The sequence below is a fragment of the Enoplosus armatus genome, chromosome 2, assembly GCF_043641665.1.
Source record: "Enoplosus armatus isolate fEnoArm2 chromosome 2, fEnoArm2.hap1, whole genome shotgun sequence".
In the NCBI taxonomy this organism is placed as follows: Eukaryota; Metazoa; Chordata; class Actinopteri; order Centrarchiformes; family Enoplosidae; genus Enoplosus; species Enoplosus armatus.
In genome coordinates, this window is record NC_092181.1 from 3,998,599 (window position 1) to 4,024,672 (window position 26,074).

At 40.7% G+C, this 26,074-nt stretch overlaps 2 protein-coding genes across 4 annotated transcripts; one reads left to right on the forward strand and one right to left on the reverse strand.

Moving 5' to 3' along the window:
• Nucleotides 1-2,364: 2,364 nt before the first annotated feature.
• Nucleotides 2,365-6,004, forward strand: gcdha (glutaryl-CoA dehydrogenase a). 2 transcript variants are annotated; one of them, XM_070920434.1, is made up of 11 exons: nucleotides 2,365-2,467; nucleotides 2,702-2,731; nucleotides 2,840-2,980; nucleotides 3,294-3,356; nucleotides 3,554-3,724; nucleotides 3,821-3,950; nucleotides 4,131-4,347; nucleotides 4,485-4,588; nucleotides 4,798-4,923; nucleotides 5,022-5,182; nucleotides 5,522-6,004. In XM_070920434.1, exons 1-11 carry the CDS (start codon nucleotides 2,365-2,367, stop codon nucleotides 5,593-5,595), a joined length of 1,320 nt encoding a protein of 439 aa, XP_070776535.1. In that variant the 3' UTR covers nucleotides 5,596-6,004. The 2 variants fall into 2 exon arrangements, with proteins under 2 accessions (XP_070776535.1, XP_070776543.1); XM_070920442.1 differs by lacking the exon at nucleotides 4,798-4,923.
• Nucleotides 6,005-22,673: 16,669 nt separating this feature from the next.
• Nucleotides 22,674-24,449, reverse strand: acp5a (acid phosphatase 5a, tartrate resistant). 2 transcript variants are annotated; one of them, XM_070921898.1, is made up of 6 exons: nucleotides 24,426-24,449; nucleotides 24,154-24,244; nucleotides 23,846-24,045; nucleotides 23,614-23,738; nucleotides 23,172-23,517; nucleotides 22,674-23,084 (listed from the first exon to the last, which is right to left on the reverse strand). In XM_070921898.1, the coding sequence occupies exons 1-6, from the start codon at nucleotides 24,426-24,428 to the stop codon at nucleotides 22,845-22,847; spliced, it is 1,005 nt and encodes a 334-aa protein (XP_070777999.1). In that variant the 5' UTR covers nucleotides 24,429-24,449; the 3' UTR covers nucleotides 22,674-22,844. The 2 variants fall into 2 exon arrangements, with proteins under 2 accessions (XP_070777999.1, XP_070778010.1); XM_070921909.1 differs by lacking the exon at nucleotides 24,426-24,449.
• Nucleotides 24,450-26,074: the final 1,625 nt, after the last annotated feature.

Below are 26,074 nucleotides of genomic sequence, written 5' to 3' on the forward strand. Positions count from 1 at the left end.
GAGCGGGACAAACACATTTGTCTCGCCGCTACTTCAACGGAATGTATTTGCGAGGACTAATGTGTTTCTAATGGACATAATGCGTTTAGAAATACTTGAAATGAAGAAATGATTCATTATTGACATCAAATCAGAGAGAGTTATTTTTAATTGTTTTATTTGCACCTTATGTGTGCACGTGTGTGAGAGAAATACACCCAAATAAAAGAGCACAACTACTGCACTTAATACAATTTAGAGCTACTTGTGCTTTACTTTAGTATTTTTATGCCACTTTATACTTCTCGACAATCAAGAGGGAAATGTTGTTCTCTACTACACTGTATTTATGTGGCAGCTTTAGTTACAGTTTAGTGAAAGTTGTTTCATACAAAACAAATGATCAGTGTATGAAATATGACTCATTATTATAGATTCAATTATATAGTTTATAATGTAATCAAAATTGGCTCAGTATTGACCAAATACATTATTCAAATGCTGATCACAGAGACAGTTTCATTATAAGTTTCTTGAGAGGTTTAACTGACCATAGCAGAGAAAAGACTGACCTGCTGTTTACTGTGTTGCTCCACTCAACTCTTACAGACACTACAGCAACTCTGTGGTGTACAAAAACCAAGCAAAAAAACAACTCAGCAACATTCTGACGACAATTCCTATAAAATTGACAAATTCCTCTGAAAGACAGACATGTAGAAGAGACTATCACACACACACACAGTTTTTTTTTTTACATAACTCAACCGTCTGGAAGGTGAACTGAGACACTGCTCTGCCACACCTTTGACCACAAAAGTGTCATGTGTAGGTCCACAGGTAAATCAATGAATAATTTAAAGGTATAAAATGTTATCGGGTTTCTGTTATCAGAAAAGCATGAGAGCATTTTACACATCCAAAATACAAACAATCAGTCCAACGCACAAATACATACATGTTACCAAGCTTCCTGGTAACATTTTTCCTGGTACAGTCAAGTGATTTAATGTTAATAATTGATTTTAACTGGTTTATCTTTTATCCAGAAAAGTACCAACAATAGCTGGTTGCATTGTAAAAGGCCATCTGCCTTTTCTCTTTAAAATCCAGGGGGGGCTATTAGGCTGATGGCCATACTTAACATTTTGAAAACATTTGGTCTCTGGTTGCTTTTCTTTCTTTCTTTTTACATTTTAGAGACTAAACTTCAGATTTGGGAGTTTCTTTCCTTCCTTTAATATATGACCTACAGGACATTTTCCTCACAATACCAGAACATCAAGGGTAAATAACCCCATTATTAAGATCGTAGATATGATTGTTATTGATGTAGTTGCTGCTGTATTTGCCTGTTGTCTCCTCAGCCAGCTGCAGTGTCACTTATAAAAGTTAGGCGCTCACACGTTCTGTACATGGCTCCTTATTATACCAGCCAATGAGCTGGAAGGGCGTGGGCCGACACCCTCCACACACTCCGGCCTCACGGCAGTCCGTCAGCGCCATTTTGAGTGTGGAAATGTGCCGCAAATATAATTCATACACCCTCTGGAAGTTACAACAGCATGCTGTACACTGCACAGGAAGCAGCATCAAACAGTCCCAACAGACGAACCCCCCCCCCCCCGAGTGTATTTAACGTCATCATGTTTCTGCCGCTACAGGCTGGTTGCGTGACTTCCATGCGTTGCGCAACTCCTGGTCGCGCGTGGCTCCGCGTCTCTTGCCTCACCTGTCATGGAGGAAAAGAGCTCCCATGTTTGACGTTATGTATCCCTGTGACGTTGCACCGGGCCAAATATTATTTAAGCAACTTTTATCGCTCACATCTCCGCGAAGAAGTCATCGGATCATCAGATAAACCCACCGAGAGGAAAAAAGGTAGTGTACAACTGGATGTTTAGACTAAAACAAGTCACTAGATGTTTACATTGCTGCATAGACAAGTTGATTTAAGGTATTTAAGGTAACATTGCTCATGAGGGGGCAGCATGCTACTTCGTTCTGATAAATGTCAGACATTATAAACAGGCTACAGAATTATTTTTCCTTTGAAATAGTATTTTAACCCAGTGCTTAATCAGTACCCAGACCACTATATTCTGTCCTGCATGGAGTGATAATAATGCAATAATAAGAAAAACAAAAGGTGTGTTTATGGGCCTTTAAAAAGCACTTTACATAGGTGATTAAGGAAATTGTAATGTGTATTATATTTTGACAAACTTTCCTGATTTTTACTGGTCTGGCAACTCGACCTCCAACACTGTTACATAACAATGTGTCATGAACTGGGAAATGTGCTTACACTCTGTTTATAGATATTAGAAATATCACAACTTTAATATATATTTCATCTCTTTTTCCTCTATGTTCAGTAAACAAATGGCTCTCAGAGGCGCTGTCACCCGTCTGCTCTCAAACAGCCAAAAATGTGCTGTCGTCACAGTGTCCAGAGCTCAGGGCACAGCTGCTGCAGCTCCCAAAGGTACATTCCAAATTTGATATTAATTCTTTAAACGTTCAGAAAGATCAGTAAGATGAAGTTTGGAGTGACGGTCTTTAGGGTGATACCTAAAGTTCCTCGATGTAGGGAACACCGTCTTCATTTTTGTCCAAAAAGTAAAAGAACACTGAGAAGGTGAAAACCGAAATACGTTGTTTAAGTTGGTGTAAGATGATGTGTAATCAGGAATCAACACTGGTATTTTTCTTCCTTTAGATGCTGAAATCGAAAAGCCGGTGAAGGCACGTAAGTGAAGTAGAACCTGGTCTGTTCAGATTTCTTCACACGTTCTGTTACGACATGCCAGAGTGACATAACCACTGTGTGTGTGTGTGTACATGTTTTGACCCTCAGCCAAGGTGCCATTCAACTGGCGGGACGCTCTGAATCTGGAGGGTCAGCTGACTGAGGAGGAGATCATGATCCGGGACTCCTTCCGCGACTACTGCCAGGAGAAACTCATGCCCCGCATCCTCATGGCCAATAGACATGAACGTAAGCAAGGCACACACCCTCGATCAGAGCGCACAGAGGAGCGATGTCTCTGTTGGACTATATGGACTAACTTATGTTTAGCTCCAAGAACCCGAACTGAAGCTTTTGTTTACTATGCGTAGTCTACTGTCTTATTAAATCTCTCATAATGTAGAATATGCAGAAAATTATCACTTAGCTCAGACTAATTCAGTTTTGGGCTTTTTACTCACATCTGGAGTTTCAACGGTTTAGTTATGTTGCACAAAGTGTTTATTGTCTGATAAATATTTGATTGTCACTTTCTATTTTCCCAACATGCACTGTGCTACAGATTTCCACCGTGAGATTGTCTCAGAGATGGGAGAGTTGGGCGTTTTAGGCCCAACTATTAAAGGTAAACAGAAGCAAAGACAGCTTGATCACTGTTTTGTCCTACAGAATGTGAGCCTAATTGAAGCCTTTGTTCTGCAGTATTTTGAAGATCATTATGTGCCTTGACATGTGTTTTCTATGACATTTTGTTCTGCCAGCTTCTTCAAAATGTTTGGATTAGGATTAGTAGGATTTAACACTGTTTTACTTTCCCTGCAGGGTACGGCTGTGCAGGCACTAGTTATGTGGCATACGGCTTGATTGCCAGGGAGGTTGAGAGAGTGGACAGTGGGTATCGGTCAGTCATGAGTGTCCAGTCTTCGCTGGTCATGCACCCCATCAATGCTTACGGCACAGAGGCCCAGAAGGAGAAGTACCTGCCCCGGCTTGGTGAGAGTGACATTTTCTGCACTTGTACATGACATTTTAAAAACGACAAAAGGGCCGGTCTCAAGATTGTCCCTCTCATTTTCATTTGTCTCGCAGCTCGTGGAGAAATCCTGGGCTGTTTTGGCTTGACAGAGCCCAACCACGGCAGTGATCCCAGCGGTATGGAGACCAAGGCCAAATACAACCCAGCCAGTGGCACCTTCTCCATCAGTGGAGCCAAGACCTGGTAGGTAGACAGACACATACACAAAGCATTGACGTAGAATGAGACAAACATGAAGATACTGACCCCAGTCCTTTAAATGAAACTTGGGTCTGTACCAAGTGTCAGGCCCTATGTGGAATACTACTAATAATAATGTTGTAACTTCCTTTTTCTTGTTACACTCTCTCCTTCCTCCGCTAGGATCACAAATTCCCCCGTGGCAGACATCGCAGTGGTGTGGGCCAAGTGTGAAGATGGCAGGGTGCGGGGTTTCATCTTGGAGCGTGGAATGAAGGGTTTCGCCACCCCCAAGATTGAGGGCAAGTTCTCACTGAGGGCGTCCGCCACTGGCATGATCCTGATGGATGAAGTGGAAGTTCCCCAGGAGAACCTACTGCCCAACGTCTCTGGTCTAGCTGTAAGTGGCTGCTTACTTAGATCAAGATCAAGTTGAACTCTTAAGGAAGCAAAATTAATTTCATTTTAATTTTACAACATGAATATTACTGCATGCTAATATCTTACATTTCTTTTGTCGTTGACCTTTGTGACCAGGGTCCCTTTGGCTGTCTGAACAACGCCCGGTACGGCATTGCATGGGGTGCTCTGGGAGCTGCTGAATTCTGCTTCCACGCTGCCCGACAGTACACCCTGGACAGGTACATGATATTCTGTCTACAGTATGTGTGTTCGCTAAAGTCAAGGTCACAGGACCTTTATAGACATAACAAAATCCAAATCCAGTGGAAAAAAGTGTGAACATTAGCATCACCACGGTCTATACTATCCAGATTGTCTCTGTGAGTTATGCCAGCCTCAGCTTTTTTCGAGAAGGATTGGTTTTCATGTCTTTCTACCCTCCAATCAGGATCCAGTTTGGGGTGCCACTGGCCAGGAACCAGCTGATGCAGAAGAAAATGGCCGACATGCTGACAGAGATCACCCTTGGGCTGCAGTCATGTCTGGCCCTGGGAAGACTGATTGATGAGAAGAAGTCAGTCTTTCTTTCACGTTTGTTTTGGCCTCTGTTAGCCACCGGCCCTCTTCTGCTTAAACAGTTTCCCTTTAATGTGTGTGTTCTTATCCTGATAGATCCGCTCCAGAGATGATCTCCCTGCTAAAGAGGAATAGCTGTGGCAAAGCTTTGGATATTGCCAGACAAGCCAGAGACATGCTGGGAGGAAATGGCATCGCAGATGAGTACCACATTATCCGTCACGTCATGAACCTGGAGGCCGTCAACACATACGAGGGTAGGCACGCACCAGTGGATACATCCAGTCTTGATTGTCAACAACGGGAGTATGTATTGTAGTGAAAAGGATTTAAAATGTTAGCTGCAATTATGTACGTCCACCACCAGAGGTCAGCAGATTGTTACAGGTTGACACATATACATACACTTCTCAGAACTCTGCCCACTTGTGATCAAATTCATGCAAAGCACATGGTTAAGGTGAATATGAACCACCCTGTTTTAATTTAGCCAAATCTATCAACTTGTGACAAGAATTTTTTTTTTTTACTGACAACTCAAACTATCTTCATGTGAAAACAACTATTTTATGATGTTTTTTCATTGTTCTTTTTAGGAACTCATGACATTCATGCCCTGATCCTGGGCAGAGCCATCACTGGACTGCAGTCTTTCACTGTTGGACATTAAAGGTTCTCCACCATCTTCTTGAAAAGGACTTGACGTGGATTTGTACTGTACTACCTGTTCATCTGCCCTCTGAGAAAACACTTGTATGTGTGGAGACACGAGGTGCGCTCAACCTGCCTCACATCAGGAGCTTTGCCTGGTGGGATAAATCACTAATACCTCATTACATTTCTATGTTTCCAGAATAGTGATGGGAGCACTCCATTACTGCCTCTGTTTGGTATCTTTGGTGAATATGCAAGGTCAACCTAACAAACCATTGGGTCCAACTGTGATGACATTTGCACAGTTAAGATGCCTAAAATATATGTAAGCCACTGACCAGCCATGGTGCATGTTTAAGTTGTGGCATTATGAGTCAGTTTATTTTGTGATAATTGAATAAAATGTAAATAAACAGATTTGAATGAGTGGGAAGATATGAGCGAATGTAGCTGAGATTCTGTGTGCCCAGTTCAAATTAAATTATCTTCTATTGTTATCATATGTTAGTTACTGAACTGCGTCTCGGTGCGGACGCATATAAGTTTTGGTGACATACAGTTACTACAGACACAATTGTTCTTGTTAGTTAGTTTTATTTATTGAATCAACAAATACTGAAAGTGAGCATAAGTAAAACATGGCTTCAGCTTGTTTTTGACAGCAATCATGAGCTGTAACCTGAACTACTGTCCTAAAAACAAAGGCACAGTCTACTGTGTGTTCTTGGAAAAAGAGGAAACCAAAAGGAATAATTTAAACAAGGTAAACTATTCTGAATTCTCACTATAATAACAAACAAAAGAACAGTGATTCAGAAAAACACATGAATTAGTTCAAAATAGTTGAACAATAACTAGTTTATAAGGGTTCTGAGGTCTGGCTAATGGCCAGGGCCTCTCTGAGACCTGCCAGCGCCTGGCTGGCCTCCATGAGCTCCTTGTCGAGCTTAGTGCAGCTCTCCAGCACCTCTGACAACTCCTGCAGCGTCACCTGCATCACATTACTGTTCTCTTCATAGACCGTGTACATGTGTTCCTTCATCTGCTGGCACATCTCTGTCACCTAGGGACACAGTGAACAACAGAAAATATGTATCAATCCAAAGTGCATTCAGGCCAAACATAAAAATCATGAAAGGAGTATGTATGTATATAGCGGTGGACTAAATCACGATTTTGTACCTTCTCTATCAACTTCTCTTGAAAGCTGTCAATCAATTTCAGGTCACTGGTGCGGCTGTCGTTAATCTTTTCTACCAGATCCTGTGCTCTCCTGCTGATGTCATCTATGATTGAGCTACAACAGACATTGACATACTCGCAGGTTGACTGTGGCTTTAACCTAAACGTCTTATTCATTGTGGAACTATATAGTTCTGTTCATCCTGGGGCAAGTGGACAGCACTGCTCAGGAAAAAGTAGCTACTACACGAACGATCACTTCAGTGAATGAATTGGACTGTACAAGTTATTCTGTACCTGGTTTGCTGGTCTTGAACCTCCGTCATGCTCTCACTTGAGGACTTCCCTCTTAATGAATCATGGTCTGTGTCTTCTGCCTGCATGGCCAAGGACAATGAAAAAACAGCTTAACTCATAATTCATCATTTACTGTACAAATATTATTTCAACCAGTCCACATAAAAATGTATTTTAATCTTCTAATCACAATGTTAACTTGGTTAATGCTGTGTGAAGTTTCTATTGTAAGGTCTATTTTTCTTTTTTCTATTTTTAGTCATCATGACATCCCTTTATGGTTGAAACAAAACATACATCCTGTTCTCAGAAGGTAGAAACTTGTTCACACAAACTATTGTCAGGAGTATTGAGATCACACAGCTTAATATTTGAGATCACACAGCTTAATATCTTGCTGTCACAATATTTGGCGACTCCGGGGTCTTATATGATTATACCAGCGTTATATGATCCCATGTTACCATCTGTGAATCTTCATGTCCACTTCCAGGAGTGAACTGTGAGGTGGATGGTAGGTCGTCAAAGAAACAATCCATTTCTGCAGGGGCTTAATTTGAATTGAATAAAAAGACACAACTGTTAAAAATACACATATAATGTTACTGAAAACATCGTTTACATTTGAATAGAATTACGTTTCTGAGTATAATGTAATGTTAGCAAAGGGAAATGGCTTAATTTTCACTTACAGCTAGCTAACTTACAGACCATCCCTAGATTTAGCTAACCCCTCCTCTTGACTGTAAAATGTGACATTACCTTTATCTTCACACTTGCAAACATCATAATGAATATAATTATGTAGCTACAGTATATAGCATATTGCAAACAAATGCTGGCGCGTCAGCTATTACGTTAGCTATCTGCACTTACTAGCTTGTGTTAAATGCTAACGTACTATATTTCGTTAGCTAACGTTAGTCCCTGGTTTCCTTGTTATGTTTATGTTAAACGAGCCAAGTCTTCTTATATTCTTTATATATATGTATATATATATATATATATATGTGTGTGTGTGTGTGTGTAAATATATTATATACAGTCTATGGTTAAAAGGAGATGTTTGCTCACCTGGCTAATGTTAGCAACACCACACAATTACAGTCAGGTGTCCATTACGAGTAACATTAAAAGTCTCGTATTTCAGAATAAATGCTCATCAAGCAGTCCCTTAACAGCCACTTTAAGAGTGTTGTTTTATGTTATTTTAAATATAGTTTATATTATAAGATTTGGTTGGGTAGGTGCAAAGGTGCAATTTACTTAGCTTACTGCTGCTTAGAAACTCCTGTTTAACTGTTATATACAGATACAATGCTTGTATATTGTTAATGGGATGTTGAAAAAAAAGTAAGTTAATTAAAATAAATGTACTCACGATGCTCGACTGCAACTGGAAAATACAATTAGATAACAGTGAGTATTTTAATTTTACTTTGTTTGGCTCGTTGAGTGATTTAATTCAGCCAATAGTTACAGAGAACATAACATGACATCCAGCTAATGCAGAGTCAGTGGGCGGGTCTCCATGCCCAGCTAACATGTGTTGTTAGTAAGAAGCACACACTGTACAGACCTCATCAAAGTTTCAAAGTCAAATCAAAAAGTATGAGCTGCAATCAAAGCCGGAGAATACTGAATGTAACTAGAGATGTAAGTCATTTATATTTCATTCCATTTAAAAGTAAATATTCAATCATTGTTCATGAAGAGTTGGAAACTATTCTCTACATAGTAACTGTTTGCTTGCCTGTAGACACATTTTACATTTTTGGCTGACTAAAGGACTAGAAATTAATAGTAAATAATTTAATTAATTAAAGTGCATAACTCATCAATTTCTGTAATTTTTTCTACAATGAAGACTAAATTTATTAAAAATCTTTACCAAGTACTTTTCTAAGAATTTAGTTACATATCAGTTCCTTTCTTGGACATTATAGGAAACCAAGTGACCCTAAAAACAAGTGTTTAAGTTGTCATCCATCTGTATGTATTTGGATCAATACATTTTATTATTTGTGACTAAAAGGCAAAATAACGAAGAATTGTGAATTACATTATTTGTTTTATTACATTGAAAGAGCAGCTTCCCCAACGCCTGCACCTGTTGCTACAACAGCTTCAGCTACATTACTACTGTCAGAATCAGAATCAGAAATACTTTATTGATCCCCGGGGGGAAATTGTACTGTAACTATGACTTTGAATGTGAATGGAGAGAGGTGCAATGCTGAACTGCTGAACAGGAGACAGAAGAGGGGGCTTTGGGGAGAAATTAAGCTGGAAGCATGAATGTGGACGGGGCTGTCGGGACAAGAGTGGAGGGCTGAGGGTAGACAAAGACAGGTCCTGCAGCTGGAGGCTTTGGGTACAGCTGTCTTTGGGCAGGTAGCTTCTGAGGCCCAGCTGACGGAGTTACAGAAACCTCAGTGATGAAGTTGTTGAAGATGATGTTGAATGTTGAAAACTATCAAAGCACACCAAACAAACAAAGGGGACCATGCATTAGTTGAGAGAAAGAGAGAGGGACCGAGTAGGCCGGCTTTAAACAGCTTTTTAAGAGTAAAATTCCATATCCATATTCACACAAGACGCCCAAGTCAGTCAATCTTGCTCCCCTAAGAGACAACAAACAAATATGACGAAGGGATTGTTTCATTTCAAATATTAAAAGAGTGTAGATGAAACACCAGATTATGTTGAAAATCCAGGATTTTTCATGGAATATATTCAAATTCAAGCATATTCCTAACCTTGGTTAAAAGTAAGGATTTTCCAAACTTTCAAGACTTTGTATGAACCCTGTTTGAAGGCTTCCCAGCCCAGCAGCCTCCCTTCATGACGCCCTCCACTCTGCTCGGCTTCTTCCTGAGAGGGGACGAAAAAAGAGACCAAGCAAACCAAGCAGAGGAGGGAGGAGGAGGGTGTTTGGATGTTTTGATAAACCGCTAGATGAGCCAAAGACAATGTTCCATGTCAGTGGACAATAAAGTTGGATTGTTTTTGATTCTTTAACTTTACTGCTACAGCTGAATACTACTGACACAACTGCTGCTAATCTCACTGCTGCCACTGCTCATATCACTACTCTTGATACTTTCTGCATTACTTCATAATGCTCTTTTAATTATGTTTCATATAGTTCATATAGTACACCTTATTTTACTATACTATATAGAGCAATGTTTAGATGACTGACTTCCTGTTTTGTTTGCTTACACTGTCTGAACTACTGACCTGTGATAATGACTGGGGTTGACGATGCTTGGAGCCTCAGATGACACTCACTACTAAAAACAGCTAGAAATGAAAGATTGGCTCAGACTTTGACAAGCTGAGTGCAGACTGTGACATTAATACATTCAGATAAGACCAACCTTTTAGACCAGTGCATGCCTGACCTCTTGTGGCCGAAATCAGTCTAACATTGTATCACACACAACTACAGTTTGCTGCAGAATGGGAACTTATTTTAATGACATTAATACTAATTAAACAGGATTTGAAAGCATTGCCAAAAGACCCTCTTAAAGCCCTTTCCTTCATTTAAACTCTTTGTTTTATATTTTAAGATAATTAGCCTGCTGATATTATATGTATTGTCTTACTGTAAACAGATCTCAAGAAAAGACCAACTGCTGTTCAGACTGCAATGTAATGATATAATAAGACACTAATTTAACAAGAAATCTAACACTGGTCGATAAAATCTTGCAGTTAAATTCAACTGCTCATCAGTTAATATACTGAGACATGAATTAATAAAATAACCAAATAATGAAAACAGATTCATATTTTTTCTCTCTCATCAAAACCTAAACACAGCAGGAAAAAATTATTTGAATGGAACATTTCCTTGAGACGCTCTTAAAGCCCTTTACTTCTTTTACAATTTTCGAAATTTACTTATTTAAATACATTTTAAAAGGTGGTGGACCTATTATTACTTCAATCAATACTTTGCCTACACACCATTTTTTTTTCTTTTTGCAATTTAAAAGAGAAGAAGCCTTATAATTACTTATCTATATACTCAACTTGATACTACTTAACTATAACCTAAACTTATGACTTAACAATATGCTAAACTTATCACTAAAGGTTTTTTTTTTTTTTAGTTTTTCAAAAGAGGGAAAAGAGAGAGTTGGAAAGAAAGATTTAGAACGTGTGTGAGTGGCGGTGGAATCGCCATTAACTATACTGTACCTGCTCAGCCCGGCCCCTTTACCTGTGAGGGGTCATACTTACATCTCCGGGCTGAGTGGAGAGTTGTCCCACCATGCCAACACCTCTGCCATTGCCTCCAGGGCAGTGGCAGGTGGGACCCAACGGGGCATGCGAACGGAGGGCCTGGGTCCGCTGAACACGACCTCCACAGCGAAGTACCCCTCGCGTAGACAGCTGCGCCTCGCCTCCTGCTGCCTCTGCCTCCACCACCGCCGCCGTTCCTGAGCCTGTTGGAGAGATGGACAGGGGACAAAAAGGAAGAAACAGGTCAAACTAGTTCAGTCAGAAGAATGACACAAGTTATTTGGGTTGAGGGAGATCGTAGAGGTCACTCTGCCAACAGAAACACAACGACCATTCACAAGTCAGTTGTCAGTGTTTGGAGTGGACTACTCACCCGCTGCTGGGAAAGGGCCTGTAGTCCTGCCCGCTGTGACCCAGAAGAGGATGGCTGGGGGCTCCTCTCTGGCTGCACAGGGGTCACCTGGGTTGAGGGAGATCATGGAGGTCACCACACCATTCACAAGTCAGTTACATTTTCTCTTATTGTTACATGCTGTGCTCTCAAAATGACTACTGGGATTCTTCACTTATGGATTTGCTGTATTTTCCAACACTACTATAGGCAACCTCCCCAGAAGCTAGTTCTCTGTGTGTATATATTTCAGTACAGTGTTTGGGGTGGACTACTCACCCACTGCTGGGCAAGGGCCTGCAGTCTTTCATCTTGTGGTCCAGAGGTGGATAGCTGGGGGCTGGTACTTCTCTCTGGCTGGACAGGGGTCACCTGTGAGCCAGAGGTGGAAGGCTGGGGGCTGGAGCTCCTCTCCTGCTCCCTCTTCCTCTTGTTGTTTTCCTGTTAGAGAGATGGACAGTGGGAAAAAAAGAAGGAATTAAGTCAACCATGTTCAGTTAAATCTCTTTCAGACTGCAGAGGTAGATAAAGCTTTGTTTGGTGTCAAATTGAACTCATCAATATAGAACAGAGCAGTAACTAATCGCGTTGTAATTTGTAAGTTACTTTAGTGGTGTACCCACACTCCCTCAGTTTGTCTTGTCTGATTGCCTGCCTTTGGTCCTCACCAGACACTACAAGGCACATATTCTATAAATATATGGTATTACACAGTCTATTCCTCTTCAATTTTTTTTGCCCCAAACAGTGTTTACAAAAGTCAGTTTCCTTGTTCAGTTCATTAATTCGCATGGTTATTTTTGTTTTTGTCAAATTTCAGTTATTTAAGGTCTAGTTAAAGTGAAATGACTATAGCTAACTAGTTATTTAGTTAGCTAACTTCTGCACTAAATTCTGAACTCCAGTTTTCTAGCTTCAAAGGCACACACAACGTCGAATAAAAAGACTCATAAACACTTTAAAAGGGTTTGAAAGACTTAACTTTATCTAAGGCAATCTTAATTATTTACACTGAAATCTGATACTTGTTTCCATTAATTTAAACTTTCGACTGTCATCGGCTAATGTTAGCTAACAACCTAGCTAACTACTAACTAGCTAACTAGCTAGCTACTTTAAAAGTTTTAAAATGTTTTAAGGGATTCATATTCTTACTTATTCCATATAGAAGCCTTAAGAAAAACTCAGTCAGTCAGCTGCCTGGTTCTTAGGGGTTCTGCTTCTTCTGTTGAGCGTTTAGGTTGCCAAGTCACTTTTTAATTCTGATGCTGTCGGGTAGATGCGTCTCTCGTCAAGGTCAGCAGTGACATGGTGACGACGAAGAGCTCCTCCGATTTATATATGAAGTCCATAGCAACCATAGAATCCTAACGTCGTCTCGCCATTAACGTCAGTATTTACAGTATTTATTTATTCATTTGATTTTTAAAAAAAGATTATTTAATGTGAAGCAGGTTTTACAATAATTTCCGTCACTCATTTTGAATTATTGTAACATACTGGATCGAATTATTCTCCATAATTTCGCTGAATTAGATTATTTTTAGATTAATGGCATTTTTTTCTTATTCTTATTTATCGTCGTTAAACTTCACAACAACCGGTCAAAGCAGATGGCCGCCCACCGAGAGCCCGGTTTCTGCCCGTTAGAAGGAAGTTTTCCCCTCATGGTGGGAATTGTTGGGTCTCTGTAAATAATATTATAGTCTAGACCTGCTCTATAGGGAAAGTGTCAGGAGATAACTACTGTTGTGATTTGGCGCTATATAAATAAAAGTTGAATTGGACTGAATTAAACTTGATGAAAAATGTTCATGATATAACTGCAGGTCCAGCAACAGATTAATGGTCTCTGTCAGCAGATGGCAGCTAAATGGAAATCCAAGGGCGACACACAGTGGAAACATGTAGTTAGCTGACAAAGCTGTTAGTTTGTCAAATATGTGGTTAGCCATACCAGATAAATGATGATGTGTTATTATGGATAAAGGTAAACGTTATTGATCCCTTGGTGAAATTCTCAAGCTACCAGTGAGTTCATATAGTAAAAACACCAGCCCCACCTTTACCAGCTGCGATATTAAAGTGATGTACATATGAATGCATTAATAATTATAATAGCATAATATAATATACATTTTTCTGAAATGGGCCATTCTGCATAACGAGTACTTTTTACTTTTGGTATACTTTTAGTATATTTTGATGCTAGTACTTTTGTACTTTTATATTGAGTAAAATGTTAAATGCAGGACTTTTACTTGTATGTTTTACGAGTATGCCTACACTGTGGTATTACTGCTTTTACTTGAGTATAAGATCTGAGTACTTCTTCCACCACTGGCCTTGGATCTTATGTCTCAAGACCTGCTGTAGTGAACACACTTTAATTAACATGTTCCTTACTTATCTGACGTGGAGCTGGCAACTTCTTCCCAGAAGCTTTGATCCTAGCGATCACATTTCACTATAAAAACTCTGCTGATCATTTTGCCTCTAATTATTATCAAGTTAATTTGAAAGTAACGATTTAAAACCCACATTGCTTTTTTCTGTAAATTTGGACTGTTTTGAAAAGGTTTTAAAAGTAGTTATCAATTTGCATGTTGTAATTTCTTTTCTAATATGCTACTGTATGCAATTATGAATCTATGGCTAGACAATACAGTGGTAGAGAACTGAAGGTGGCATTTGTAAATTATCATTGGACCAAGGTGGTGTCAATATGTTTGTTGTATGTTGATGTATGGATGTAAGTGTGTGTGTGTGTGTGTGTGTGTGTGTGTGTGTGTGATTGTTTCTGGCGGATGAAGTAATCTGTGTGGGATAGGATAGGATGGGATGAGGGATTGATTGATCTGCTGTGATAGGACGTGTAATCCCTCTCTCTCTCTCTCACTCTCTCTCTGCCTCTCTGAGTCCCCGCCCACAGTCAGGATTATTTCAGCACAGAGGTCACAGCACAGAGCAGAGAGGCGCAGAGGCTGTCTGAAATCTGGAATGTCCTGATGTCTGGTGGAGGATGAACTGGTGATGACAACATGAAAACTAATGGCAGTAATTAAATGCTGTGTGGAACATGTTGGTGAAACGGCCCTCCAAAGATCCAAATTTAATCTGGAAGCTGCAAAAACTTGGTCTTGACAGGTGGGTGAATTTATTCACTGGCCTTTTTTTCATGTTGGTTAAAAGGTTGCTTAAAAGTAGACTTTATACCTTAAAAAGTAAATAAAAAGGTAAATTCATATGGCTATTTGAATATATTTGCATCTCACTCTTCCATCTGCCTTATATTAAAGTTAATTAAACTGTAAGATATTAACATTATTGCTTACTTACTGTAAGCAGTAGACTTTGACTCTGCCTCTCTGCATTTTAGGGTGTGACACCCTAGCATGTGGATAAATCAACTTGGGAACATTTTCACTTTGAATATAATGGAATAATACAACTCGCTGGACTAGGTGGAGGCTCCTACTCTGTTAATATGGACAGCTTTAACTACACAGAAGGTGGTGGACTTTCATTCCAGTACTTGGCTCATAATGCAGAGCCTCTGTACAAGGAGTACAAGCCTCCTCCCAGGGACCTCATCCAGCTACCTAAATCTGTTCTCTACATCCTGATGGCCGCTCTGGTTGTGGTTGCTGTGGCTTATGCTATAGTGGGTCACCTCATCAAAGATCTCATGCTGGACGTAACAGGTACTCAAATCTGTTAGAGGTAGCCGTCTAAGCATTAATTGTATGTCAGAACTCTTTTTGACCAACCAGTGAGGGCAAAAAATAAACTTGTTGAGCTGTGGTGTATGGTAATGTGATCTGAGCCACCATCTACCATCAAGACATCGGCATTGACTATTAAATAAATGTGACGTCTGTATATATGGGGAGGTTATCAGGCACTCTTTAATTTTGCTTCAGTGAATATGTGTGCATTGTGTTAAAATTCATATGACAATTTTGAGGATCATACCCCTAATAAATTACTATATATTATTATGTCTCTATACCAAATATTTCCTTGTAATTAATCCTTGAAATTCCTTATTGGAAAGCAGTTTTTCAATAAGTAATTTCCCTCTGAGATTAAGCAAAAGTGCAGCAGTAATTAAGCAAACGTGGTGTTAGTGGGATTTCTACAACAGTGAGCTTAAATTAAATGAAAGACTGAAGGACTTTTTTTGGGATGGGCAAGGTGGGAATAAATTGTTGCGTTCTCATCCCTCGTCTTTCATGCGTCCACAGACTGTTTGCTGGGCCCAGTCGATGAGGACCTGAAGAAAGAGGGAGAGGTGGAAAAAGGCAGCCCTCTGCACATGCCGCCTGCCCTCAGCCTCTCCCACCCAAATGCCTTCCATGTGTGGGACCAGGACGACGTCATCATCCCCATGACTCACCCAGATGGGAGCCCGCTGACCAGCCCTCTGATGACCGTCATCCCGTACATACCTTCATTTCTTCCCGCCTCCCTTAGCATCAATAACAGCCCGTCCTACAATCAGCCAATCCCCAAGGAGAGTGATGCATGAGGCAGCGTAAAGGATCCAAGACACCTTTCTTATGGTGCATCTCCCCTCTTGCTTTTTTTTCATCTTTAGATGAGCTTCTTTAAGCTCCTTGTTTCCACCTTTGAAACATATTTTACCCCAATCTATCTACAAACAAATAGCCATTTCAGGGAAGATCTCATGAAAATCAGTGAGTGTTACAAATCCAGCAACATTGTATTGACCTGCAGAGACATGCAAACTATGCATTAAGACTTTTTAATATTTTCCGCATCTGACTGGAATCACACACAAGCAGTGATCAAGGCCAACCTGGACGCATGGATTTACTTCTGTCGGATTAACTGGTGTGTCTACTTGACCAAGCAATTTTTCTCAGGATCAGAGCCTGGGACACTCAGTGGGACGGCCTTCACTCTTCCCTGTGGATTTGTGCCAAGCTAGCTTCTTGACTATTTACCTTCTCCTGCCAGACTCACTTGTCACATCAGTCCCTGCTGTTACATTCGTTTTTATGTAGGCCCTTTACGTGATTCAGCAAACTTCAAATGGAGCTGAGATGTGAGGAGCTTGTGAACATGTTCAACATGAAATAATCCAAATGTGTAATTAGTTTTGGCCATGAACAGGGAGACAGGTGTTATAAATAAATAAAGGTTAAGACTGGTGTCTACTAAGGTAATGTTTGCTAACACTTGTGTCTCAATCTTATTCTGATTCTAAATATATTTCAGGTCCCTAGGAGGATTGGCCTAATGTACTAACTAATAGGGTGAAGTTAATTCAGTTAGTGGAGGTGACCATGTTCACGTGACTGCGTGATACCTTGTAACGATATGCGGTATGCGTAAGAAAACTGGAAGCCTCAGAAATAGAGTGATCATATCTACTTAAACATTTCAGCAAAGTAATTAGAACTACAATAAATCCAGCAATAAAATCCAAATTTTTAAGAGTCTGGGTACTTGTAAGTGAATGGTGTTAAATTGGTAAAAATGCAAAGTAGCACAAGTGTGACATATGTATGTCATGGGTATATGATTCATTCCAGTCATATCTGTTAAACTGATAGCATGTGTTTAGGGTGTAACTGCAGAAGGCATACAGCCCTCTCTATTTTTGCTTGTTGGCATCACTAAACACACGCACTGTTACACAACTCAAACAGACAGATTTCAGGGTCCATTTTAAGCAGGATACTGGCTGAGATGCAGAAATATTAAAGGCACACAAAGGCTGTGACATCACAAACACACACATTTGCACAGTATCAGCCCTTTCATTCATTACTCATTTTCTCTCTAAAAAGGAGATTATTCCACCTTTGAGGTCTCTCTCTGCACTTACCAGTATTAACATTGTCTTTTTTATATTAGATCATTTTGGGCAACTCTCATTGAGTTAACATTGCTCACTCCATCTGTGAAACCCAGAGTGCCTGTATTGAGTGAGGGATGGAGATTAGGGAGAGAAGATTAGATGAGCAGCTTAGCCTTTAATACAACATCCCTTTTATTACTTTTGAGCCATGGAATTAGATAATCGGACAACAGCAGCCCAATCTTAGACGAACCTCAGAAACTTACATTATTATTCTGGTTGTGTGACAGGATTCATGGGATGCAGGGTGTGCAGAAACAGCCAACAATAGAGTTTCAAAAGGGAGTGAAGAGAAAGGAAGTGTGGAGTCGTGATGAATGGGGATGGAAGAGCTCAGTGCAGCAGAGTGGATCTGATTTAAGACCAAGGCAGTGCGATTGACTTGTGTGTGAGATTTGAGTGTTGCATAACAGCATTTGCAGCCTGGGCAGAGGTCTGTATGTTGGTGTTGGTGTTTCACATGGTGGGATTGGTCAACAAAGGGGAACAGCAGCACTGTATGACAGAGACATCCAACTTGTTTTATCTGATGGGCAAGAGCTGATGTTTGCAACAACCTGAGGTGAAAACAAATGCACAGATGCAGAGTTGAAAGTCAGTGGTACAAATTGTGGGGTGCAAGGATGCAGCCTCATGATGGAGCGTAAAAAGACAGAAGGAGCAGGTGGAGGAGGGCCGCGACCCGTGACAGATAAAACCACAGGAGAATGAAAACTCACACAAAAGGTTTAGTTAGAAAAGGGTGTGTAGATCAATAGAATTATGAAAAAGTAAACCTGTCTCCACTTTCATAAAACTAGCAGCATTTTGAAACTCCTACCAGTTGAAAGGCTGCCTCTGGAGGATGTTTTTTTCTCCCCTAATTTTAAATTTGATTGTTGAAAGTCAGTTTTCAGGGGCTTTAATACCAATAACTCTCCCATAAATCTCCCATTAGTTCTTACTTAGGAAATCAACAAGTTACAAATTTAAATGTAACTTTTCAGTTCTGACTTGAGGGAAGATAGAAGGTTTGCTAATCCTATTTTCTTCTTTTAGATTAGAGCACTCTAAACTACATTGACACTGTGGGAGATGCAATGGTGGCACAGGAGCTCTCTAATTGGCGCAAAGGAGTTAGGGCTTAAGGTGGAGCCAGTTAAGACTCAAAGAAGTTCAGACTGTGAGGAAGTGACACACCAGAAGGTTCCAGACCCTCTGGTGTATGACTTTAAACCTGGGTAATAATGTCACATTTCACACAACTTTTATTTCATTTCAAGGGTAGCTTCAGACCCTGGGTATTTGGGTTGCAGGATTCCCCACTGTGCTTGTTGACCCTAGTTTAAAATGTTTCATTTTCCATATTAAAAGCAATCTTGCAGGTTTTTGAAAGTTCTGCTTCCTTCCGAAAATGATGTGACACAATGCTTGCCTAGGGTTGAGTGCAGAGTTTAGAAAGAGGTTATATTGAGGTAAATCAAAGCAAGCAAAGCTCAGGACCTACCTGTATATATCCTGCATATATCCCATCCTGGAATAATAATAACTCCACGTGGTGTGACAGCGTAATGAGCAGTCTGATCAACAAGTAAATGTGAACATTAACATGGAGTCTAACTGCTTGTGAAATCAGCCTTTTATTCCTGCTCACCACTGTCAAGAGACATTTTAGGATTAGCTGTTGTCTGGATTTGAAGTGGAACATGTGAGCCCAGGATTACTACGCTGCACTTGTGGACTTTTGGTGGCAGGTGGGAAAACCTAAAACATGTAGCTACATATCAACTGAATCTACACCTGTGACTGAGAGTTTGGCCGCTGCTGAAAAACATGGTCACAAAAAAAGTGCATCAGCCAAATTTGAGAAATTCAGCATTATTAGCTGATTAAGTTACAGAGGATAAACAAAATAGATGATCATAAAAATGAAGTAGCTAAATAACCATTGCAAACACTGCTGCTATTTTATGATAGTAGTTTTCACATTTAAACCTGATTTTTTGGGCAACTTTGGGGGCAGCAGAAACAAGTTGTGAACACAACACTGACACATCACTTTCTAAGTTGACTGTGAACTTTTTTATCATTTATTCTTACAAATCCAGCAGCTACAGAGCAACATTATCATTCATTTGGAGTCGTGTGTCTGGCCACCTGAATGTAAGCCCAATATTCACTCTCTTTTAGCTCTGTTTTTGGTCTCCACCAACTGCTGAGGGACACATCTGTCTCTTAAAATGCTGAATGCTCCACTGTGCTCACCAGCTTGTCTCTAAATGTGTCTGTCTGCTGTTTAGTGCTGGGCAGGTAGTGTTCAGTGGGTGTTCAGAGCTTTTTCTCTGAAAACAGCTTCCTGCTAAACAATGAGCTGAAACTCGCTCTAAAGCTCCATAAAGCCATGACTCATCACTATGAGTGACCCCTTTCAAGTGTTTTTCACATTGTCATTTGATACGTGGTTATTACAAAAATACATATTTTAGCTGTTTAAATCATGAATAAATGTTTTTTCATACTTGCTGCAAACCTCTTGGGGCACCCACTGAGGACCCCTGCAGGTGAGAGATCAACACATAAATGCACATAATCTAACTAAAATGGAAAGAGTCCCTGTCTGTCTGATCTACAGGACATATTTATAAGTAATGCTTTACTACCGCCAGAAGTACATACTGTGTAGTGTGTTTTAAGGGGACCCCTATTAACTGTTACGCCACCAAGCGGCATGTTGGGTACAGCTCGCTCTCTGTTGCTCGCTACAGGACATTCAAGAACAGATGAGGAAAGAGAAACCGAGAGACTGGAGACGTTATACTGTAGCACAGTCTTGAAGCAACCGGCCCTTTCCAAACAGGCAAGTTTTCAATCGGCACTGCACTATACTGTAAATTCGGATAGTGTCGAATCATCAGTCTGTCTGACCTAACTCTGAAGCAAGCCAGCCAGGGTTAAGTGATCCTTATCTGTCCTTTATCCTCAGGTGACAGCTTATCCTTGGCCAGTTTCTTATATTGGCATTGACTCGGTTCTGTCAGTCCAGCTCACGGTCTGACGATGCATGACATCAGCAGACTGTAACTCCTAATTGGATCAGGACACCACACATTATAGCTGCGTTTCCACCAAACACTTTCAGTATATTACCGATGAAACCCCTACCTAACCCATACCTACATGTACCTAAACCCTAGATCTGTTTTGCATTTCCACGGCAGACAGTACTCTTAAATGTAGGTAGGCAAAAAAAAAACAAGAGAAATGGAGGATTTGTGCACTGAGTCCTTTGTTGTGCAGGAAATGACGATTCTGTTGACCAGTCAATGGACTGCAGTGTTTCTAGCTCCACCTGGGTCACTGTGCCAGGTACCTCAACAGAGGGGTAATGAAAAAAAACCCCATAACAGAGTGTTTCTATTGGCGCCATCTACAACTTTTGTCAATGGAAACACAAAAATAACCATTGGTGGACTGTTTGATGAAAACACAGCTTAAGAGTCAGTAACGTTATAGTAGCCAGACGGAGGTTACGATAAGAAAAACACAAGGAAAAAATCCATATGGCATTTCATTACATAATATGATAAGATTATATAATTACAGCGTGCCCTGTTTTGGGATTTGTGAACCTATTAACCAACATACAGTGGTAATTTGCATAAATTGTACATACATTTATTTTCTTGATGCAGAATAAAAAGGTGAGATCCAAATCATACAGACATTAAAGGCAATAAAGCTCAGCAAATTAACATGTCAGCAGAAGGAGGGAGAAAAAATAAGAACCCATCTGTTCTGGGTCTCTGCTCCCTGCTCTCCCAGGTTACTTGTCATTGGTTGGCTGAGTTTATCCTGGTCGCAGCCGCTGCCAATCTGCCGTCATTCAGCCTAATCCTCTGCTGGCAGGCCAGGTGGTTCTCTGTGACGGACAAAGAGCGGTGTGGAAGTCTTGACCTCTGCTGTCCTTCAGCAACAGCCAGCCAGGGCTGCCAGGTAGGATCCAAATTTGTTACAATAGTTCTTGTATTTAAGACAAATGAAGCGATGAAAATGTGTACACTGAAGTGAATTCTAAAATACGGCTCTCATAACAGCATGCCTTTCTCACCCCTGCATCATGGTTTTCACTAATTCATAAGAAAATTAGGCAATGTCAGAAAACAAGTGAATGGGTGGTTTTAACACCATATAAATGTAAGCATATACTATAAAAGTGAAAGAAAATTTTTGCACCATAATAAGTCTTGCAATTAGGTCTACTCAACTCTAAACCAATTAGTGATTTACTTGCTCCAGATGAAGTTGTACAACTACAGAATTAGCAAGTAATCTTGGGGAATACAAGCTTTAGGCATTTGAACAACTTAGATGTGCATAACTGCAAGTTCATGGCATATGCTTATTAATAAGCAGTCACCTGATTGACCAAGAACAGAACAAAGCAGCCACTGTTTGTCCAGTCATATTTACAATACTGGTAGACCAATGCTACTGACTAGACTGCAAACTTATCATACATTCTCCTCGTGTGCAAACTAGGCCCAAATAAATGTACTTCACATTCCATCCTCTTTATGGATCCAGCAATGTTTTGTTTTTGCTGAGAAGTGTGTGTACATGCAGCATTTTAAGTGTTCCGAGTATCAAGTTCAGATAAGGAAGCGCAAACTTAGATTAGCCCGTAACCTTGAAAAATGTGAAGGCATTTATAGTCAAACTTAAGCGTTTGAGACAGGAAGTGCAGCTACCGGGTGTTTCTGACTGGTCTGAATGTAGGCTGAAGTTGCTTGTGAATCATACCAGACCTGGTAAGGAAAGATAATGCATTGGTCAAAACTGTTAGTATACAAGCCATGAAGTCCTGCCTCATGTGGAATTTCCTCATTTTTGCACAGAAACTGCTTCTTCAGTCACACTAAGCAGATCCATTTTCAGACAGACTGAGCACTTTCATAAACCACATTTAAAAAAAACAACAAAAAAAACCAAGATTTTAACCCTTCTACATCAAGCAAATGATTTGTCAGCAAAGTCTGTGGTAGAAACCTAGTTCCACAAGTCTAACGAAGCATTCTTTACAAACCATTTATTCTTCTCACACAATAAATTTACATGTAAAACAAGTTGATTCTTTTAAAAACATACAATTGCTTTTGAAATATTAATGCCAAACTTTAAAAACACAGGATTAACAGCCATTACTTTGATCTCAAAGCTACACTGCAGACTAATGCTGCATGTAAACTTGATTGTTCCTGTGGTTGCGAGTCTACTCAAAGCTCCTTTGAGAGAGGACAGTGCGATAGAGAGAAGTGCCTTTCGCCTGGAAGAAGGTTACGATCATCTTGTTCTTTGTGACTTCTGCATGTACGAAGCCTCCCAGTGTTGAAGCTTTGCCAGTGAAGAATTTCACAGAACCTTTGGGAACATGGTGCCAGTGACGGACATCAGGATCCAGAAAGTTTCCAGCGCCACTCACCACATAGCCCACACCAGATTCTTCGATGTACTGAAGGGGACAAAGACAAGGAGGGATTGAAGGCAAAGCAGCCCTGCAGATTTATACAGAAAGTGTTCACATATTGCACAAACTAACCTGCAGATTGTGGTCATGACCGCAGAGGTAAGCGGTGGCCTTGTATTTGATGAGCAGAGGATGAAGCCTGTGCAGGAGACACTCTGTGGGCCCGTGTTCAGACACGGACCACACAGGGTAGTGGCCGGCCACCAACAGGAAGTCTGCCTTTGACCGGGCCAGTCTCTCCTGCAGCCACGCCAGCTGACGGTTGGCATCCACCGCACGCAGGGGGCCTCTGGGCTTCTCATCCACGTAGTCGTCAGAGTTGCCACACAGCATTACAGTGTCGAGCATGATGATGGTCAAGGTCTTCCCAGTGTTGGGGATGTGGAAGTTCAGCTCATAATAGTATGAAGGGAACTTCCTAACAATGAAGAGAGCAAAGTCTTGACTAAGTTTATCATCAGTTTAAGACTTAAGGATGGCTCAACTTCAGATACAACTTTAATTTGCTCTTTACCATCTGTCAGATTTGTGGCTGTAGTCGATCTGGGCTTTGACATTCCCTCCATGGTCATGATTCCCAGCAAGCACATACCAGGGGACTTTGAGAGACTTCGCAGTGTACACAGACTCAAAAGTGTCCTGATAAATTCAGTAGAGAAACCAGGGTTTTCACTTCCACAATGTTGCTTTAACATTATTTTTTTTTTTTATTTAGTCATTTTAGAACACAAGTTTACTCGACTGACCTTAAACCGAGGAGAATCCACACTGTCCACCCCTTTGTAGTAGAAGTTGTCGCCAAGGGCCAGAACAAAGTCAGCTCCCATCTGCTCTGCTACTTTGCTCATTTCTCGAGCAGTAGCCTTCTGTACGGCGGTGATGTAGGGGGGATAGGGCACTCCCCCCCAGTCTCCTACAGCCAGGAACTTAATGGAGGTTCTGTTTTCTGTAAGAGAACAAAATACATTGGGTTTTTTTTTTGGAGCCGACAGTCTGAGGAGCAAGACCTCAAACCGAAAGTTGCCCATAAAAGCCCAAGTGAAGTGACACTTACTGCTAGTTTCCTCCAGGTCTTGGAAGACAGTAGGATAGCAGTAGGCCACAGAGACGGCAGCAATTAAGATGGATAGCAGAGCAAGTGCCATCTTTAAAGAAAGAACAAAAACAAGCAATCAGATCTTCAGTTAACAGCGAAACTAAACAGCACAAAAGGAGAACATGACATTTAGCCATAACCAAAAGTGAATGTAAACGCTCGCCTACACATAGAACCCGGAAGAGGAAGATGACGAACATAACAAACCACAACTGCAGCTGCTTGCTCACCATGTAAGCCTATGCTTCCTCTCTCCCTCCTATCTCACCAAACACCAACATGATCTCTTGCTTTTATGCCTAAAGGCGACTTGTGATTGGCTGCAGCCTGAAGCTGACATGTCCCAGCTGGAGCTAATAGAAGCTAATGAAAGCAGCCATGTCTATGAGGCTCCAAGGGTCAAAGGTCACAATTTCTTGTCTTTCAAAGCATATCATTGCATCTCTGCTTCTTTTAAATAAGAAACTCTGCTGTTTATGAAACACACAGATCAAATGACCTTCATCAGCCTCAGCAGAGACAGTATCTAATGCCTCAATGCTCTCCCATCAAAAAGAAAACAAAGCTGCCTGACAAGAAAAACAACTTGTCAAGAGTAGGTGTCAGCGTGCAGAGATAACAGTGTCAGAGCCCAAAGATAAAAAAAACACTCACAGCTGATAACTGGTGAGGTGTGCTCAGGATGACCTGACGGGACACTCCGTCCTCGCAGCGCTCTTCCTACCCGCCTTTTAACAGCATTCCCGGAGGAGAGGCTGCAGGAGGACCAGCCTCCGCACGCGCCGCAGGGGCATGAACATTGCTCACACCCTGACTCAGTCTCAGGACTGGAGGGTCATCTGGGCCACATGTGATCTGCAATGGTTATTATAGCTGGTGTCCAGACACCACTTTTTCCACTTCAGTGTTAATCACTGATTTTCCTTCTTCATTTTGTTTTTGCATCCCCGTGCTTCCATCTTTTCAGATAATTTGGGAATAAGAAATGTAGCCTACTGAGTAAACATTTACTAGCACAATGAACGTTGAAGGCATGGCCACATTATAGTCTCACAGAATGCTGTCTTGTACTTTGTTTTTTGTCTTATTAAACTTGGGTTCCACAGCCCCTTTCTCTATTTCCACTCTTCTCACTTTGATGCAAACACACAATTGCCTGTTGAAAAGCTAGAAGGCCATTGTCAGTGCATTATAAACTGTGAATTTGCTTTTTTCTGACCTAAGTCAAGCTATCAATAGAAGACAATTTTTACATGGCCAGATGAAGAGCAACTAGCATGTGAGATGCAGGTGATAGCAGCGGTCAAAATCTACACATTATTTTTCTGCTCACACTTGCAGGCCTGATTAAAGAGGCACTCCACCTTTTTTTTATTATACAGCTCAGTAAACAGGAGGGAGCTTTTAAAAGTTTGAATAAATAAATAAACTGATGTCATAATGTTGTCATCAGGGTTATCTCAGATTGGACTTTTTCATCCGAAAGCCTGGGTTACAAACTGGGAGTTTGAAAGATGTGCTTGTTCATTAGGCAGGAAAGTCTAACAAAAGCTGCCTGGCGAGAGGCATCATGGGAAATGTAGGATCCAGTGTTTTTGGAGCTCTACTAGGGAGTAAAAGTCAGTATATCTCAGCCTTTGTTGCTTTGTAATCTGTGTCACAATCTAAAATATTTATTCAGATTTGCAAGCTTTAGGGCTCTGGTGTAGTTGCATTCAGATTACTTACTGCTGAAAACAGTGGCAGTATGCGTTTACACAAAACCATTTCTGTATTTTAACATGTTTATTACAGCTTGTTCTACACCTACCATTTGTACATTACATTGGTGTGCTCTCATTAGTTTCTCCCTGGGGAACCCGAGTAACTTACTACAGTG